The sequence below is a fragment of the Panulirus ornatus genome, chromosome 50, assembly GCF_036320965.1.
Source record: "Panulirus ornatus isolate Po-2019 chromosome 50, ASM3632096v1, whole genome shotgun sequence".
Taxonomy (NCBI): domain Eukaryota; kingdom Metazoa; phylum Arthropoda; class Malacostraca; order Decapoda; family Palinuridae; genus Panulirus; species Panulirus ornatus.
The window spans coordinates 25,031,909-25,052,057 of record NC_092273.1 but is presented as its reverse complement, the minus strand read 5'-3'; the positions used below and the strand labels follow the sequence as shown (position 1 = coordinate 25,052,057).

At 39.0% G+C, this 20,149-nt stretch overlaps 1 protein-coding gene across 2 annotated transcripts in view; it reads left to right on the top strand.

The window, feature by feature from the left end:
* The window catches only part of LOC139764678 (putative oxidoreductase YteT), a 34,593-nt gene extending 15,520 nt beyond the window's left edge, over positions 1–19,073 (top strand). The window contains exons 9-12 of one of the 2 annotated variants that reach the window (XM_071691559.1): positions 70–122; positions 2,559–2,750; positions 9,233–9,338; positions 14,120–19,073. In XM_071691559.1, the coding sequence (XP_071547660.1) occupies positions 70–122; positions 2,559–2,750; positions 9,233–9,338; positions 14,120–14,226 (458 nt within the window). In that variant the 3' untranslated portion in view covers positions 14,227–19,073. The remainder of the gene's footprint in view (positions 1–69; positions 123–2,558; positions 2,751–9,232; positions 9,339–14,119) is intronic. The other variant, XM_071691560.1, reaches the window with a different exon arrangement.
* Positions 19,074–20,149: the final 1,076 nt, after the last annotated feature.

Here is a 20,149-nt window from a genome sequence, read left to right as displayed (position 1 = left end):
GTAATTTTCGTGGTAGTTATTGTAATTATTTGACGGAGTACTTTATTGATATTGCATGTTATATTTCAGGTCCCTATGGAAAATGTGTCTATGATACTGACAATGATGTCTGCGACAACCAGGTAATTTCTTATTTGATTCATCTTGTTGCTTGTGAAAGAGAAAAGTGTATTGTAACTCGCTGCAGGGAAGGAGCATGGGTTATGTATAAGAGAAAACCGCAAGAGATCAAGAGGAAAGTGTAGGAACTGAAAAAGAGAGGAAATGAGAATGTGAGAATATTAGCAAACTTCAGAAGAATAAAGAAATGCTTAAGTAGGTGGAATACTGTGAAAAGGAGAAGAGGACAAATTGGATCATCAGTTGGGGCGCAGATGGAGAAGTGGTAACAGGCAAAGGAGATAACCTGAAGGACAGTTGAATGTATTAAATAATAGGTTAGTGGTTGTAGCATGTTTGGGACGAGGATGATAAGTATGTGGGTTGAAAGACTCATGGCAGATAGCTTAGTAAAAGGAGAGAAGATGGTGTAAGCCTTGCATAAAGGGAAAAGTAGTTGAAGTGGATGCGATTGCAGTTGAATTTTTCTCAAAAAGGGGAGACATTGTTGATGATTGGTTAGTCAGAATTTGCAGCATCTGTATACAGGCAAAATGACTGTTTGGTGCTCTAATATAAAGGAATGGGGGAGGTATATGAATTAAGAGAGACTGAGTAGGAGGAAATACATGTTGGAAGTGGAGGGAGCAAAGGGAAAGGGAAGATTGAGAAGGAGATGAAGGATTGAGTGAAAGAGGCTTTGAGTTACCATGGCCTGAACATATATGAGGGTGAGAGGCTTGCATGAAAAAAAGAAAATGAAGTGATGTATTATAAAAGGGGTGAGGTATTGTCAATGGGCTGAACCAGGGTTTATGAAGTGGTTGAGGGAAACATCAGAGTAGTCTATGGAGCTAAACAGTGGAGCTAATAAGGCTATTCTTCATCTGTTCTTGGAACTACCTCATTGACACGGGAAGTGGCAAGTACAAGAAAAAATTCTATTGTATATTCTCACGCTGAATCAATATTTGTTGTGGTGTTTCATGTGCTTATTTCCAGTTTGTACTTGGTACAGATCCAGGTGTATAGTACTTTTCAATTATTGACTGTTTTCCACATTAGAGAGACTGTGCCAGAAAAAAAGAACTGCCTCATTTGCTTTCACTTTTTGTCTGTTGGAGCCTTCTATCCACAGCTAAGGCCATAGACCTTTACATGGTTTCCCTTTTGCCCAGATTTAAGTCACTGACAGCACATTACCCCTCCTGTATATCTATCAGTCTATCTATCCTGTGAATGCCTCACACCTTCCTGCATGTTCAGACAAAAAAAAAAATCTCAAAGCTTCTTTCATTCCATTCTTCCATCTCCTTCGTGGTTTTCCTTTTTTCTCACTCTTTCCTCCGACACGTATATCCTCTTAGTCAGTTTTAGGAATTTCTTTCTATTATTATTACATGAGACTCCCATTCAACTCTTGGGGATAGGTAGGAGGTAATTTGCAATCAGTTGCTTGATCTGTATATCATGTTGAGTCTGTAGACCAAGCTGAGCCTCACTGACTTGGAAGCTGCCACCCTTGCACTTGGGAAAAGGTACAAAAGGATAGTAGATATTGATTTTTTTCAAAATTAGTTGAAGCTGTTATCAATAAGAGAATAATATCAATTGGCCTAAAAGAAAAAACAAGTTATGCTGACAGCCAGATATTCCCAGGTTTTAGTGTGTAAGGGAAACCAAATTTGGTGATTTTGTTTGTAAATGAAAATTGTTTTTCATGCAGACATTCTAGAGATATCTAGTGCATAAAGAAGAATTAGAAGAACATAAAATCATTGTATTGTACCCATGGGTAGAAATATTAAAAAGAATTAACATGTGGTAAATAGACAAAACTGATAGTTTATTCAGCAGCTGCTTTGTGTCACCCATTTTCAATTAAGCAGCTCATTGCGTTGTACATAATTTTCAGCTTTAGTAATGACATACTTCTTTGCATTTGTCTTTAGTTCCTGTATTTGCTACAATCCTTCTCTTTTCCCTTTCACATAACTCTTTTGACAGTTACTTCCAATGTTGTTTATTGAAATAACTTTTATTGTAAATATATTTAGCAGTGGCATGCTCTGTGTAAGCTCATATAGTGTCATGCTTACCAGATTCAGCATTCTTTACTGTCCTGACAGATAAAATCTTATTGTTGCAGTTGTATGGTTTTTGTAAGTTTGTAGACTACAAGGACAGTATAATGTAAGTAGTGGTTAGTATGTGTCAAATGGTGCTCTAAGATATTTTACTGTGTGAGCAAAATATACTTTAGCATAAATAGTTTGGGGTAATGTGCCACTGAAAGACAGAATGATTTAGAAAAAGAGAAGTCCAGAACAGAAAACATAGTGTGGAGACATAAGGTAACTCAGAAAGTAGCATTTGATGAATTAAAAGATTATTTGTGTAGCTGTTTGATTCATAAAGAAGTGCAGATATTGTGGATAATAATGATGTTCTACTTTCAGGTTGTCAATTTTGAATTTAGTGATGGAGCAACTGCTACACTAACAATGGTTGCCTTTACCCAACATACATGCAGTAGAAAAACAGAGGTGTATGGAAGTCTTGGCCAGCTTGTGTGGGATGAATCAAAAGGCCACATCATTCAACACTATGACTTTTTATCAAGAGAAAGTAAAATACACCAGTGTGAGGAGGTAAGTGTATTTAGCAATACTCACTACAATAAGCGTTTAGTTGCTGTTATCCTTCTGTAGTAGCATATACTCCCATGAGAAACTGAAATGCATCAGTGTGAGGAGGTAAGTGAATATATCTATACTTATGAAAACAAGCATATAGTTGCTGTCATCCTTCTACAGTAGCAGATCACTCCCAATGAGTAGCCAGATGGGTCCATCATAAAGGTTTTTAGGCCACTTCCCTATGGAAAAAAAAAACAGGAAAATATTTCAAAACTAGGGACTGCATAGAACATGGTAGATAAAAATTTACAATAGTTTTCATCTGCTGTACACTTTCCTGTTGGCCAGTTCAGATAAAGATTTGAAAATGAGTTTTTGTTTTCGCTGCACTTTGTCCCATGAGCATAAGAGATTCTCTCGTATAATTCTTAGAAAATCAGGATTAGGGCATTCTAGCCCTCAGTATTAATGGTGAGGATTGTTGGCCTTCCCCAGTCTTTGCTGACCATTTAGCCACGATAGTGGCAGCCCACTTATTTCAGACCCACACTCAGTCAATCAGAGACCATGAGAGAGATTTCACTATCAACCCACTCACTCTGAGCCATCCAGGAGCTTTCTGAATTCTGTAGAATCCTGTGGTGTCAAGAAGTTTGCTACCAGGCTGACTTTTTGCATTCCATGGTTTAGTATCCTTTATCTTATTTTATGTTTATTATTTAGTTTATAAAGAAAATGGTGTACTGTTTGTTTTAACTGATGTTTCAGGATATTTATATGAATATACTTACATATCTCCTGTCCCGGTAGTTCCTTCTATCTTTGTAAGGCTCCTGCAGATCTCAGAGAGCTGGTCAAGTCCAACAGTTTGGACCACAGGTCATAAGATGCTGTGATGTTATGTGCACATCTTGTGCAAAAAGTGCATGGTTATTATAGTAGTAAAATCCATGGCAAATTAGTCTCCACTTGTTCCTGTCCTTACATGCCTCTCTAGCATATGCCTATCCATGCATTATTCCCCCATTTCTGTCCAGTACTCTTCCACTCTACTTCCTCATGTCACAGGTGTCATCCCCTTTCATTGAACTATATTACACCCTCCATGTAAACTCCTTGTCTTGCATTCTTTCCACATGCCCAAAGCACCTTAAAGGATTACCTTTTACCCACTCTCCCTCTCCATGATTCATTCCCTTTGCATTCCCTGCCACTGAAGACTGTTGTCATGGCCACCCCTTTGAGGAAGTTTCATTTGGAACAGGCATCAGAGATATAGATAGATAGATTACAGAGTAATACTCGCTATTTTTTCTTAGTTTCATAGTCTTAATTACTGTAAGGCATGTGTTCAAGTAGGAAGAGAGGAAAGTGGTTGGTTCTCAGTGAATGTCGGTTTGCGGCAGGGGTGCGTGATGTCTCCATGGTTGTTTAATTTGTTTATGGATGGGGTTGTTAGGGAGGTGAATGCAAGAGTTTTAGAGAGAGGGGCAAGTATGCAGTCTGTTGTGGATGAGAGGGCTTGGGAAGTGAGTCAGTTGTTTTTTGTTGATGATACGGCACTGGTGGCTGATTCGGGTGAGGAACTGCAGAAACTGGTGACTGAGTTTGGTAAAGTGCGTGAAAGAAGAAAGCTTAGAGTAAAGGTTATTAGGTACAGTAAGGTTGAGGGACAAGTCAATTGGGAGGTAAGTTTGAATGGAGAAAAACTGGAGGAAGTGAAATGTTTTAGATGTCTGGGAGTGGATTTGGCAGTGGATGGAACCATGGAAGCGGAAGTGGATCATAGGGTGGGGGAGGGGACAAAAGTTCTGGGAGTGTTGAAAAATGTGTGGAAGGTGAGAACATTATCTTGGAAAGCAAAAATGGGTATGTTTGAAGGAATAGTGGTTCCAACAATGTTATATGGTTGTGAGGCGTGGGCTATGGATAGAGTTGTGTGGAGGAGGTTGGTTATTGGAAATGAGATGTTTGAGGACAGTAAGTGGCATGAGGTGGTTTGATCAAGTAAGTAATGAAAGGGTAAGAGAGATGTGTGATAATAAAAAGAGTGTGGTTGAGAGAGCAGAAGAAGGTGTATTGAAATGGTTTGGTCACATGGAGAGAATGAGTGAGGAAAGATTGACAAAGAGGATATATGTGTCAGAGGTGGAGGGAACAAGAAGTGGGAGACCAAATTGGAGGTGAAAAGATGGAGTGAAAAATATTTTGAGCGATCGGGGCTTGAACATGCAGGAGGATGAAAGGCGTGCAAGGAATAGAGTGAACTGGAACGATTTGGCATACCGGGGTCGATGTGCTGTCAATGGATTGAACCGGGGCATGTGAAGCATCTTGGGTAAACCATGGAAAGTTTTGTGGGGTTTGGATGTGGAAAGGGAGCTGTGGTTTCAGTGCATTATACATGACAGCTAGAGACTGAGTGTGAATGAATGTGGTCTTTGTTGTCATTTCCTAGTGCTACCTTGCATGCATGCGGGGGAAGGGGTTATCATTTCGTGTATGGTGGTGGCAACAGAAATGAATAAAGGCAGCAGGTATGAATTATGTACATGTGTATACATGTATATGTCTGTGTATGTATATATATGTGAGAGACTATCAGTAAATTTTAGGGAAAATAAAAAGATGTTCTGGAAGGAGGTAAATAGGGTGCGTAAGACAAGGGAGCAAATGGGAACTTCAGTGAAGGGCGTAAATGGGGAGGTGATAACAAGTAGCGGTGATGTGAGAAGGAGATGGAATGAGTATTTTGCAGGTTTGTTGAATGTGTCTGATGACAGAGTGGCAGATATAGGGTGTTTTGGTCGAGGTGGTGTGCAAAGTGAGAGGGTTAGGGAAAATGATTTGGTAAACAGAGAAGAGGTAGTAAAAGCTTTGCGGAAGATGAAAGCCGGCAAGGCAGCAGGTTTGGATGGTATTGCAGTGGAATTTATTAAGAAAGGGGGTGACTGTATTGTTGACTGGTTGGTAAGGTTATTTAATGTATGTATGACTCATGGTGAGGTGCCTGAGGATTGGCGGAATGCGTGCATAGTGCCATTGTACAAAGGCAAAGGGGATAAGAGTGAGTGCTCAAATTACAGAGGTATAAGTTTGTTGAGTATTCCTGGCAAATTATATGGGAGGGTATTGATTGAGAGGGTGAAGGCATGTACAGAGCATCAGATTGGGGAAGAGCAGTGCGGTTTCAGAAGTGGTAGAGGATGTGTGGATCAGGTGTTTGCTTTGAAGAATGTATGTGAGAAATACTTAGAAAAGCAAATGGATTTGTATGTAGCATTTATGGATCTGGAGAAGGCATATGATAGAGTTGATAGAGATGCTCTGTGGAAGGTATTAAGAATATATGGTGTGGGAGGCAAGTTGTTAGAAGCAGTGAAAAGTTTTTATCGAGGATGTAAGGCATGTGTACGTGTAGGAAGAGAGGAAAGTGATTGGTTCTCAGTAAATGTAGGTTTGCGGCAGGGGTGTGTGATGTCTCCATGGTTGTTTAATTTGTTTATGGATGGGGTTGTAAGGGAGGTAAATGCAAGAGTCCTGGAAAGAGGGGCAAGTATGAAGTCTGTTGGGGATGAGAGAGCTTGGGAAGTGAGTCAGTTGTTGTTCGCTGATGATACAGCGCTGGTGGCTGATTCATGTGAGAAACTGCAGAAGCTGGTGACTGAGTTTGGTAAAGTGTGTGGAAGAAGAAAGTTGAGAGTAAATGTGAATAAGAGCAAGGTTATTAGGTACAGTAGGGGTGAGGGTCAAGTCAATTGGGAGGTGAGTTTGAATGGAGAAAAACTGGAGGAAGTGAAGTGTTTTAGATATCTGGGAGTGGATCTGTCAGCGGATGGAACCATGGAAGCGGAAGTGGATCATAGGGTGGGGGAGGGGGCGAAAATTTTGGGAGCCTTGAAAAATGTGTGGAAGTCGAGAACACTATCTCGGAAAGCAAAAATGGGTATGTTTGAGGGAATAGTGGTTCCAACAATGTTGTATGGTTGCGAGGCGTGGGCTATGGATAGAGATGTGCGCAGGAGGATGGATGTGCTGGAAATGAGATGTTTGAGGACAATGTGTGGTGTGAGGTGGTTTGATCGAGTAAGTAACGTAAGGGTAAGAGAGATGTGTGGAAATAAAAAGAGCGTGGTTGAGAGAGCAGAAGAGGGTGTTTTGAAATGGTTTGGGCACATGGAGAGAATGAGTGAGGAGAGATTGACCAAGAGGATATATGTGTCGGAGGTGGAGGGAACGAGGAGAAGAGGGAGACCAAATTGGAGGTGGAAAGATGGAGTGAAAAAGATTTTGTGTGATCGGGGCCTGAACATGCAGGAGGGTGAAAGGAGGGCAAGAAATAGAGTGAATTGGAGTCATGTGGTATACAGGGGTTGACGTGCTGTCAGTGGATTGAAGCAAGGCATGTGAAGCGTCTGGGGTAAACCATGGAAAGCTGTGTAGGTATGTATATTTGCGTGTGTGGACGTGTGTATGTACATGTGTATGGGGGGGGGGGGTTGGGCCATTTCTTTCGTCTGTTTCCTTGCGCTACCTCGCAAACGCGGGAGACAGCGAGAAAGTATAAAAAAAAAAAAAAAAAAAAAAAAAATACGTTGAAATGTATAGGTATGTATAGGTGTGTTTGTGGATGCATATGTATATACATGTGTATTTGGGTGGGTTGGGCCATTCTTTCATCTGTTTCCTTTCGCTACCTAGCTAAAGTGGGATACAGCGACAAAGTATAATAAAATGAATATTATTTTATTAGGTTTAGCAGTGAATTACATTAACCATAAGCACAGAATTAGGTGAGTGAACTCGCTGTTACAATAACCAACTATGGCTGATCTCATTGTGAAGTGATTTCTTTGATTACAAGATAACACTATTTTTTTTTTGTTTTTTGTTTTAGCAGTTTTTCTATATACATTATTCATTTAGATTTTGTAGTAAATTACATGAACCATAATTGTAAAATGAACATGAGCAAACATGGATGTACAAAACAAGTAACTACATTAGATGTGTGGTCACTCTGTTACAATATCCGACCATGGCTGAACTTGTGAGGAAGCGATCTCTTCTTCAATTATACGATGATATTTTCTATTTTGCTTAGTTTTGTAGTCTTAATAATTGTTTTGGATACTGTTTTATTATATTTCCTGTTGTTTGAATGAAAAATAACCCGAAAGTGTACATACATGTAAACATATATACAGATATAAGTCACTGGATACACTGGCCAACCATGGACTACCCAAACTATCACAACATGAGGTGGTATTATGAAAATTTTCTGAACCATTGTAACTTTTTTCTGAGTCATTCAGATTTTCAAACTGTACAGTAGATCATGATATGAAAGACATTTCATTGTACCAGGAGAATTAAGAAGCATTGAGCAACTGTAGAAATATTTAAAAGAATATTAGATATTTGGGTGAGGTTAGTCCCTGATGACTAAGTAATGTGTATGTGGCAGAGAGAAACGGTATCATTCTTCAAGCAAGACTTGAAGTGAGCACTACAAGCTAGCCTTACCTTTCTGTTAAATTCTCACTATGGTACTTGTAGGCAGGAAGGCACAACATCCAGCAAGAAATTAGCCAAGAAGGAGCACCATGCGGTATGTATAGGCTATACTGTCTGTCTTGGAAATTTCTTAGGAAATTTTTAATGGTTAAAGTATTCTGACCTAATGCTGCAGGATTTTCTTGAGAGGAGGCACAAATTTGAAATAAAAAAAAGATGAAAAAAAGAGGTTGCAGAAAGTTGAAATGCATATTTTTCCTTCTTGAAATGTTTTATTGACTGGTCATGGTCATAATTAAAGTATGTGATCTAGTAGTGATTCAAAGTTACTGATAGTCTTTTCCTTCACAATCGTTGGTAGAAGTTTATTGCAGTATTGCACATCTGTATAGGTGTACATCCAAGTAGTGTATAACAGCATTGTCATGACTCATATTTTTCAGGCCAACCAGAGGACATATTACACCTGTGTTTTTATGCATGCAGTAATAATGACTGCGGCATAATCAGTCATGTGTGATTACATATTTGTAATTACCTCTTTGTACTATATGGAGAGGGAGTTTTACATTTTTAGGGCCCCATTTCTTGAACATTCTCAACTCTTATACAAATTGTCTCGGTCTTCAATCCTTTTATAACATTCACCCATCTCTTTCATACTGTGAAAGTCCTTTTTTACATCTTTTATATCAAATTTATTGCTTACTTTTGTAGTATGACCTCTGGTTGTTGTATCCCTTTTTTTGAAGAACTGTTCATTGTTTGCCTCTCCTCTGGTTGTCCTATCCCTTATTTTGAAGAATGTTCATTGTTTGCCTCATCCTTCTGGTTGAAAAACTTTAAGAATGTGGTCAGGTCACTCACTCTTAAATGTTCTCCTTTCTCCATCACCTAAGGTAATTTTAAAGCTCATAAGGTAACCACATTAGTGAGGGCATGCTTTTCAGAGACTGAAAGACATCTTCTTCCAGAGTTTAAGAGCCCCTCCAAATTGGGGACATGGTGGTGCTGACTTCTTCTTAATTGAAGCATTTGTGAAAGCAGTGGCAACAAATGACAAAGAATATATCATATCAGGTATGTGTGTATCTTTTTTGCAACTATATATTCATCTGTCTGTCATTCTGTTTTTGAATTACAATTACCACTCAATTTCTTCATGTCACAGGTGGTCTTCTCATGCCAACCCCTTTAATTGTACTACCATACACTCCTTTAAACTCCTCATCTTGCATTCCTTCCATATGTCCAAAATCACCTCAAAGTATTACATTTTACCCTCTCTACCACTTCCCAGTTCATTCATCTTGCATTCCCTACCATACCAAATCTCTCAGACACCCCTTAATTGCTTTCTTCATTCTATCAAGTAGTAGCACATGCTCCTTTCAAATAATTCATTTCCATAGCCTGTATTCTTGACCTCTGTGACTCATCTCATGTCCATGGTTCATCTTCATAGGTCAGGGTTTGGAGGACTATGCTTACCCATAATCCTTTCTTGATTTCCATAAATACACCACTACCCTTCATTATTTTGTTAAGGGACTCAGTGACTCTATTACTGTGTAGTGCCCTCTCCTGTTTCTCTCCTTCCATATCACCAAACTTACCCAAAGAGCTCCCAAATACTTACTTTGTGTCACTTCTTCCAGACTTTCTCCCCCCATATTTATAATACAGTTTCATACACTTTCTAGTAACTGTAACCCTTACTTTTTCTTTTACTTGCATTTACTTTCAATTGCCTATGTATACACACATTATAAAACACATTTGCAACCATTTGCAACTCCTCTTCACTCAACAAGCAATACAGTATCATCCGCAAATGGTCTTGTCACAAGCCACCATTCCTCACCACTGCATTGCATCTCTGCAGCCTTTTTCCCAAGTTTTTCTTTCATCTCTCTTATCACTCCATGCATATATATGTTAAAAAGCCATGATGATATCACACAGCCCTGCCTCACACTTACATGTATACTGAATTTTTGCTCAAATCTCCTTCCACTCTTACACATGTATTTGCTTGTTTATAGAAGGCTTTCACACCATCCAGCAGTTGTCCGTCTACCCCATATCTACTTAAAACATCTCGTAAAACATTCAACCTGACTTTCATATGCCTTCTCCATTTCTGTAAAAGCAGCATTCAGCTTCTTATGTTTTACTAGATACTTTTCCACAGTCATTCCCACCACAGAAATCTGATGCACACATCCCCTACCTTTGTTAAAAAGCCCTTGCTTCTCTATTACTCTTCATTCAATCACTTCCATCACTGTATCAGTCAACACTCTTGGATACATTTTTCTTGGTATACCTAACAGACTTTTTCCCCTGTAATTGCTATATTCATCCTTAGCACCTTTTCCTTTGAATAAAGGAGCAATAATAGCTTTCACCCAATCTTCATCTACTCTTTCTTTGCTTTCCTCTATCAGCCTCTGAACATTCTACATACACATCTTAATATTCTTCCCTTTTCATATGCTGAACTTCCAATGATACATTCCTTTCGAGCAATCTACAGCTTGCCTTTTTTTTCTCTTCCTCAACTTTTCTAATCTCATTCATCCACCATGCATTTTTTTCTTTTATTCTTATATTTCACAATCTTGCGTCCAACTAATGATTCCAGAATTTCTAACGGTCTTTCTCTAAACAAATTAAACACCTCATTCACACACATGACTGCTATCCTACATTTACTGCACTTTCATCTAAACTATCTGTCACTCTTATTTCATACTGCTCTTTACATTCTTTCTGATTCATCTTTTTGCTTACCATCCTCTTTATTCTTCCTCGCACCATACCTGCACTTCTCCCTGATCTTCACTCAATGCAAACTACAGAATAGTCAGAATCTTCAAAGAATCTTATCACAACCTAGGAACAAGCACAATTTTTCTCAGTCTTTCATCCACTGCTACATAATCAATCAAACCCTTTTTGTTTTGCCCCTTGAGTATACGCTCAACTGGCACATTACTCACTTTCATATTTAAATCACTCATCACTTGTACCCATTCTCTTACATCCAAACTGCTGGCACACTCACGAAGCTGCTTCCAAAGCACTCACTTCTCTTTGTCACTCTTCTAGAATGTGGTGAGTTCATAAGCAGTAATGAGTGCCCAACTCTCTTAATCCACTTTCATTTTGGCAACATCAGTTTGGGGCTCACTTCTTTGCAGTTTTTAACATTCTCATAAGTGTGCTTCAGCAGAAGTGCTAACCCATCCCTAGCTCTCAGTCCCACACTAACCTCCAGTTTCACCCATAAGACATGACTAAACCATTCCTGTCCCTTACCCTTGAGCTTTGTTTCACTTAGGGCTAGAACATCCAGGTTCTTTTCTTTAGATATTCTACCTATCTCTCCTTTCTTCTTATCTTGGTTACATCCACACACATCAGACAATCCAGCCTGAGGGGGATGAGCACTCCTAGCTTGGCTGCTGCTTCTGTTCCATTACTTAGAAATAAAAATACAAAGTGGGGGAGGGTTTCCAGCCCATGTTCCATTCCCCTCTAAGTCACCTTTTGTAACAAGTAGGGAATACATGGGAAATATTCTTTCTCCCCTATACCCACTACATTTTTTTTTCATATTCCTGTGTGAGGCAGTGCCAGGCATACATGAAGATATTGCCACATTCATTCACATTCACAATCTAGCTTTCATGTTTAATGCACCAAAACATAGTCCCTTATCCACAACAAGGGCAGACCTTTTCCTGGTTCCCTGACAACTTTGCCCTCTCTGTACCACATTGCTCCAATTCACTCTATCCCATGCACCCCATGTACCCTCCTGCATGTTCATTTTCTAAATAAAACCTTTTTTACTTCACTCCACCCTTCCATCCCCAGATCAGTCTTCCCCTTCTTACCCTTCCTTTTCTGTCAATCCCGTTCATTTCAGCACACCTTCTTAAGCTCTTTCAACCATACTCTTCTTATTACCACACATCTGACTAACTCTGTCAGTTCTTACTTGATCAATCCTCCTTATACCACATATTGTCCTCAAACATTGCATTTTCTAACATATTCACTCTCTTCCTTACAAGCTCTTCTAGAGCGCACTCCTTGAATCCATGTAACTTTGTTGGGGCTACAGTAACTTCAGACCTGCCGATCCTCACCCTTCCAGACGACATTGACTTCTCTTTCCACACATTCCTAAAGGCTCCCAGGACTTTTGCCCCCTCACCAACCCAGTAACTCACCTCGGCTGCCATGGTTCCATTTACTTCCATGTCCACTCCCAGGTATCAGAAACTCCTAATTTCCTTCAAATTTTCTACATTCAAACTCATGTCCAAGCTGACCTGTCTCACTCCATTGTTAAACTTAATTATCTTTATTTTTTCATATTCACTCTCAACTTTCTCCCTTACCACACTCCTAAATTCACAAACCAACAAGTGAATTTTCCTACAAGAAGCTGCAACCATTCCCTGTCATCAGCAGACAATAATTGACTCCCCCCACTCAGACACACACTTACACACACACACACACACACACACTGACACAGACAGACAGACAGACAGACAGACACACACACACACACACACACACACACACACACACACACACACACACACACACACACACACACACACACTGCTCCTCTTTCCAAAATCCTTGCATTGACTTCCTTCACCACCCCATCCATAGATAAAGCAACCAACCATAGTGACCACACACATCCCTGTTTGAAATTCGCCTTCTTCTTTTTGCTGAGAGTGAAGAGAAGTTGCAGAAGATTGTAAGTGTGTTTTATGATATGTGTAAGTGTAGGTGATTGAAGATAAATGCAAGTATAAGTGAATTAATGGTATTTGAAAGGAAACAGAGTAAAAGTTGAGATTTTGTAAAATCATATACGGTGAAAGAAGAAAGTGTACTAAATTGTGCCTTGGATATGGAAGAAGTGAGAGAATTTAAGTATTTAGGAGCTGTCTAGGGTAAGTTCTTGTGATGTGGAAGGAGAGATAAGGGAGAAAGCAGTACAGGGTAGGAGTGTCATTGGGTCCCTCAATAGAATAATTAAGGATAGAAATGTAAGTACGGAATTGAAGAGAGGATTAAGGGCCAGCATAGTCCTCCCAACCCTCACTTATGCAGCCAATACATGAACATGGAATGAATCACAGAGGTCAGTAATCCAGGCTGTGGAAATGAGCTCTTTGATAAGAGTATGTGGTGTGACCAGATGGAGTGAAGAAAGAAATGAAGGCGTGTATAAGAGATGTGGTATGGTAGGCAATGCAAAGGAAATAAATTGTGGAGCGTTAGAGTGGGTGAAACATGATACTTTAAGGTGGTTTGGGCAAGTAGAGAGAATGCAAGAGTGGGAGTGTACAAGTACTATTAAAGGGGTTGGTGTGAGACGAGATCACCTATGACGTGGGCAAATAGGCTGGGGGAATACTGGAGGGGAGAAATGATGGAGGAATACTGGAGGGAGAGAAATGGTGGAGGAATGCATGAAATGGTGTATGTGAGGGAGGTCTGTAAGGACAGGGATAAGTGGAGACCCGTTTGCCGTGGCCACCCCTTAATGGGAGTTTATGGGAGCAATGGGTGTCAGAGATATATACAGACAGATAGATAGAAGACTGATCTTTAAGCCTGCGAATTAGAATGCTTTTTTTCATATTATAAGATAGGTTATGCATCTCTTCATTCGATTTTGAAGGCTAAACTTTTCAGCATTTGGAATTTATCTAATTGCCATGAGTCTAATTTGAAGTATTAGGGTGAAATTGGGAGTTTACACTTGGAAGCAGGAAGTACATGATATATGATGATGATTGATTCTGTTTTTTCTATTCTAGGTCCAAGTGTGTCTTTGGAAACACACCTTCTGACATTTGCAGCAGAGCATGCTAGGCTTTCTGGCAGTGTTGTCAGACTGGACAAGGATCCTAGATGGATAGTTTAGAACTCAAAGTTAGAAGAAAGGAAAGAGAAAATAAAAATGCAGGGCAACTTAGTCAAAGCAAGGAAGTATATTCAGTTTACCTACCACTGTGTACCTCTGATGGTACTGCAAGCATTTAGCACTCACCACACACCTTGTTTGATGAATAATACTGATTCATTTGCATAACATGATTATCAATTATGGGTTTATCTGGGACTGATTTCTACCGCATGATTAGTTTCCTATTGTTATTCCATACATGTTTCCTATCTCTCCTGATACATAGTGAATGGTTGTTTACAGGTTCCTAGCTGGGCTTTCATATATTTTTGTTTGGTTTATTTCTGGTATTCTTGCAGATTTGATAATTCTTGTCTTCCTTATTGAGATGCTTTCAGGTACAATGCATTTTTCCGTAATGCCTGCAATCTGTTGCCATGCATAGGTTATCATATCTATCTTTCTCTTCTGTCCAAGCACATATTGTTCAGTCCTTTCAACCTTTCACTGAAGTTCCATTGTTCCATTCCTAAGATCCTGCTTATGAACTGCTTGTGAATTGTCTGTAATTTGTTTTTTTCTATTTGTTTACTTGGTGACCATGTGATACAGTAGTAGTTGGTTTTGTTTCATAGTGTAAACATGAAACATTCTCATCATCAGTGTTTTGTTTCTTGTGAAAGTTCTCAAAATCATACCTCTCATTACTCAGTTCAGTTGTGTTATCTTCTCAAGTTGCTCTCTGAATTCTAGTTTCTCATTTATGATGACATCCAAATCTTTTGCATTTGTCTCTTCCTGTTGCTTTCTTATTCCATAACTTATTAGCTCAAACTTATCTCCGTTGAATTCCATCAGAAGGATGTATGATAACCTTTGCATGGTAGCAAATTGAAGGTATCAAGGAAAGTTTATTGAACATGAAGCATCTCAACAAGGAAGATATATACATAGTAGATACTAGGACAGCAACACTGATCAAGTGGCTGTAAAGTATCTTGGATCATATTTCTTGAGTTATGCCATTACAGGTGACTTAATGGAGCACTTCAAACAAGGAACAGCATAGCCCAGCTGGATCTAAAGTTATTACCGCAGATATTAATGGAGGTCCCAAAAGTTAACAGGAGATTCTAATAGGATCATGTGCAAGAGTATCAGATGCAGGAATTACTGGACGAAATCAGTCACTTTAGACACCTTTTTTTTTTAATCAAAAGCAAAGAGGTAAGTTTTTTTTTTTTTTTTAAGATGGCAGAGCACACATCACTCATTTCAGTTTTATGCATACCGATAAGTGGAAAATGCCAAAGTGGTTGATCATACTCTTCAGATGTGGCCCAATATGAAGAAATATCTTTCAAATTTTGGGAAAGATCCTAAACAGGCTGTCAAATACATCATCATTCCAAGCAGTAAAAGTGGTGACCCAGTAACAAAAGCAAAATTGGAATTCTTCAACTTTGTAGCCAAGAAGTCAAGGTAATTTTTCATCAACTTCTAGATGGATGTACTTATGACTTCAGAGGAATTCTGAAAGATGATTTAACAAGCCTTACCATATGATACATTAAAAAAGGAGTTTCTTTGGAAAGCAGACTCAACTCAGAAGCTAGCAAAATGGATATTCAAGAGGAAAAGATCCAAATCAACATTTGAATTTGGGGTTTGCAGCTCAGAAGTTAAGAATAGTGATTGCCCTGTAAGCTATTGATCTTTGGATTCTGCATCGCAGATCAGAATGTACTCTTTTTTGCTTCCTTGACAGCCAAGCTCAACGATAGATGTCCTCTTAAGTACCTTCTTGTGCAATACCTGGGTTCACTGATTTCACAAAAGATGGATACATTTAATGATTCCGAGTGGCAGACAACAGTTCGGTGAAAAGTGTGATGAGCTGTCACTTTATGCAAAACCGTTTCACTTGAAATGCCATAATGCATCTGCTTTAATGGAATTTGCAGTTGACAGCAGTGAAAAGTAAGATAAGTTCCTTGCGGTTATGTGCAGGATTCAAAGTACAAGAACTTGTGGGAGGTCTTTAAGATGCCACGTACCATTTTCAGTTTTCAGGCATCAGTAGAAGGAGGCTACTCTGCTAAGAATATCCTTGTTGAGAATTGACAAGAAAGGAGAGTTCTTGCTCTACAAATGGTGTATAACACTATCTTCTAAAATTTCTGATTTTACTGGCTTCTGTTCTTGCTCAAGCTGAAATACATTTTAGAAGCAGCAAGAAATAAGATGCTTAGAGAACACATCAAAGAGATGGAGAGGAAAAAGGTGAAAGTTGAGAACATCATAGAAGTCATGCACAAAATTGAGCTGGCAAAGGAAGCTGAGAAAAAGTATTTACTAATGTTCATCCTGTCAAAGAACAAATATCATAAAAATCAGATGAAATGCTACATCTAGAAAAGACACTGACAGGACTAAGGAATAAGTAAGACTTGGATTAGGGTATGGTTTAGCTCACCATACCTAGCTGCATTTACCTTTCAAAGGTATTATATTGTTGCAGTTGACACCAGCAAATGATAATGAGTAAAAACATTACTTTCAGTGGAAATTGAACATTTAAGATTATTTATTTTACCAGAGTACAATATGTTGCTTTTCATCTTCAAATAATGAAACGAGTCAACAAAAAGATTTATTTTTATGCAGTCTCCAAAATTCCTCACGATTAATGACTCCTGGGGTTATATTATTCATTATTCAGATCGAAACTGGACTGTGGTTGCTAGATATATTTTTTGGCAACTGAAAACATCCTGATAATAGTTGATGTTGTCCTTATCTTCGCATTAGAATATGCTGAGGTGTATTCAGATTCTCATGAGTTGAAAGGCTGTATTTAGATTCTGGTGAGCCCTCTATGCCTTAACAGTGCTAAGAACATGGCATAAAATATCTCTTTAAGCTTAAAAGTGCATCATCTAGCCATACATATAAGCATGTTCTTGCTGCTGAGCGGACTGAGGTACCTGATCAAAATCCAAAGTTCTGTTAGCTTAGGGTATGTTCTTCCCTCCTTTCTCTCAAACTCTGACACCAACTTCAGGAGTTTGCCACCAAAGTCGTGTCATCTTCAAAAAGCAACTGATTCTCCTCCCGGTCTTTTCCTAACCCCCAGCATACTATGGACCTACCTTTTGCCTATTGGAGTAGACTGGTAAAGAAAAATTGGATCATCAGGCAAGAATAAGGGGAAGATTCTTTTGATAGATAGAATATTATCATAGTGACTATTTATTTTTGTTGTGTGGGGAGGGAGTTTTACATTAATGGGGCTCCATCTCTTGAAGATTCTCTTCTATCATGCAGGGTCTTAAATTTAAGCACTCTGTCTGCATTAATCATGTCTTTAGTCATTCTGTTCCATTTATCCACCACTCATTTACTATAAAGGAATTTCTTTACATCCTTTTTCATTAGTTTCTTAATTAATCTAATGTTGTCTGGTTGCTCTGTCCCTACATTTCTTGAAGAACTGTTCACAGCACACGTCGTTGATCTCTGAAAAACTTGAAGATTTCAACCTGGTCACCCTCTCACTCTTCTCTCTTCCAAGATGGGTAAATTTGAAGCTTCAGCCTTTCCCTGTAACTTGGTCTCTTGATTCTAGTACTATCTTTGTTGTCTTCCCCTGGATCTTCTTCATGAACTCTTTGTTCCTCTATAAGTGTAGTGACCAAACCTGAGAAGCATATTCTAGTTTTACCCTGATGCAGCATATGAGTAGCATACTAGGTATTTTTTATTCCCATTAAAGATTGGGAGTAAAGGAAGCTTGTCAGAAGAGCCTTTTTCAAATAGTTTGGCATCACCCATGCCTCTGGGTTCAGTCGTGGAACCATTTCTCTTTTTGGTCTTTGCAAATGACTTACTAGAAGGATTGGATTCCAAATATGTTTGCATAGGGTGCCAACATCATGAAAGAAGCAAGAAAAAGATTGTATCAACCTACAAGGGGACCTGGGTAGACACCAAAGTTTATGTGATACATGGTTGATGAAATGAAATACAAGTAAATGCAAATTAATGAGGATTGGGATATTGTGAAACAAGGCCTCAATACTAATATTATCTCACAAAAAATAAGCTGCTGGAGTTTGTGTGAGAAGGGGCTTGGGAGTTGACATTATACCTAACCTGTACTCAGAGCTCCACCTTAATTGTAAATGATACAAACTCTGCTGGCAAATATTAGAACTGCTTCAAATGTACATGGTTAAGGATATATGCAACAAACACCCTCCATCGCATGTTAGGCCAAAACTAGAGAATTCTTCTCAAGTTTGGTCACTGCAACATCAGAAGCTCAAAGAATGAATAGAACAGGTCTAAAGTAGGCCAATAAAGATGGAACCAGAATTAAGAGCTGCATTGCAGTGGGAAGTTAAAGCAGAGACAATGGCAGCTTCTAAAAAGTGTGTTTGTGTGTGTGTGGTGGGGGGAGGCTCACTGGCGCAAAAGCCAGTGATCTGATGGCAATGATGCAGCATACTGTAGTTCTATACAAGTCTAAACAAAATGAGGGGCTGACCCCCCTTGCTTTTAGTAAAGATGCAGAGAAATAGTTTTACAGCTCGAATATAATGGACGAATGGAATAACCACAGTGATGAGACTGACCACAGAAGGGATGCAGAAGTTTATAGTATATGATAGCATAGTAAGTTCAGTTCATGGATCCTCATGAATGTTGGACTCCCATTTTGTACGTAAAGTGGGTTATCACACAAGTGATTCAGCTTTTAAATGGAATTATAATGACTGTTGAGCCAATTAGATGCAATTTAGGGTGTGATGGAAAATCTTTTATTGATCCAGATTGTAATAAAATAAAAATAGCAAACGATTTCTTTCTTATTTTGTTTTCCCCTCTTTGTATAACCTTCCTCTAAGAATCAGGTATACAAATACTTGCAGAATCCTGAATAATTTTACTTTCTTTTTCTTACTTTTCTCCTTTGCCCATGTTGGGGGCGTGTTTTGTCCATGCCGTTTTGGTCATCACAGGAAAGACATTATGCGTGGAGTTTTACTTGAAATAGGGAGTTACACTGTAGATTGCTGGAGCCTTCGCAGGATTATGTGAAGCTGTATCCATATGCAGCCATCAGAGATGGACAGGTAAGGGGAGCCATTAATATCAAGGGAAATTTTGATGAATGCATAGAGTTATTTGAAGTTAGAGATGTTCATTTATGCATTATTAAGTGAGATTAGTACTGTAGATGATTAACTCAGGGTCAGAAAAAAAGGAGGGATATTACTAGATAGTGGCAAGTGTTCTGTGCTGTGTTAATGTGTAGTATTTACACAGTGTACAAATTATGTCTATAATATTTTGTGGCAAATCTTAAAGTGAAAGTTGTGTTGTTATGATGCACACAGGCGAGAATATATATTTTTCTTTTTCTTTCTTTCATACTATTCGCCACTTCCCGCATCAGCGAGGTAGCGTTAAGAACAGAGGACTGGGCCTTTGAGGGAATAACTCTCACGTGGCCTCCTTCTCTGTTCCTTCTTTTGGAAAATTAAAACGAGAGGGGAGGATTTCCAGCCACCTGCTCCCTCCCCTTTTAGTCGCCTTCTACGACACACAGGGAATACGTGGGAAGTATTCTTTCTCCCCTATCCCCAGGGATATAGAATATATTTATACATTATATTATATTTTGCTTTGTCGCTGTCTCCCGCGTTTGCGAGGTAGCGCAAGGAAACAGACGAAAGAAATGGCCCAACCCACCCCCATACACATGTATATACATACACGTCCACACACGCAAATATACATACCTATACATCTCAATGTACACATATATATACACACACAGACACATACATATATACCCATGGACACAATTCACACTGTCTGCCTTTATTCATTCCCATCGCCACCTCGCCACACATGGAATACCATCCCCCTCCCC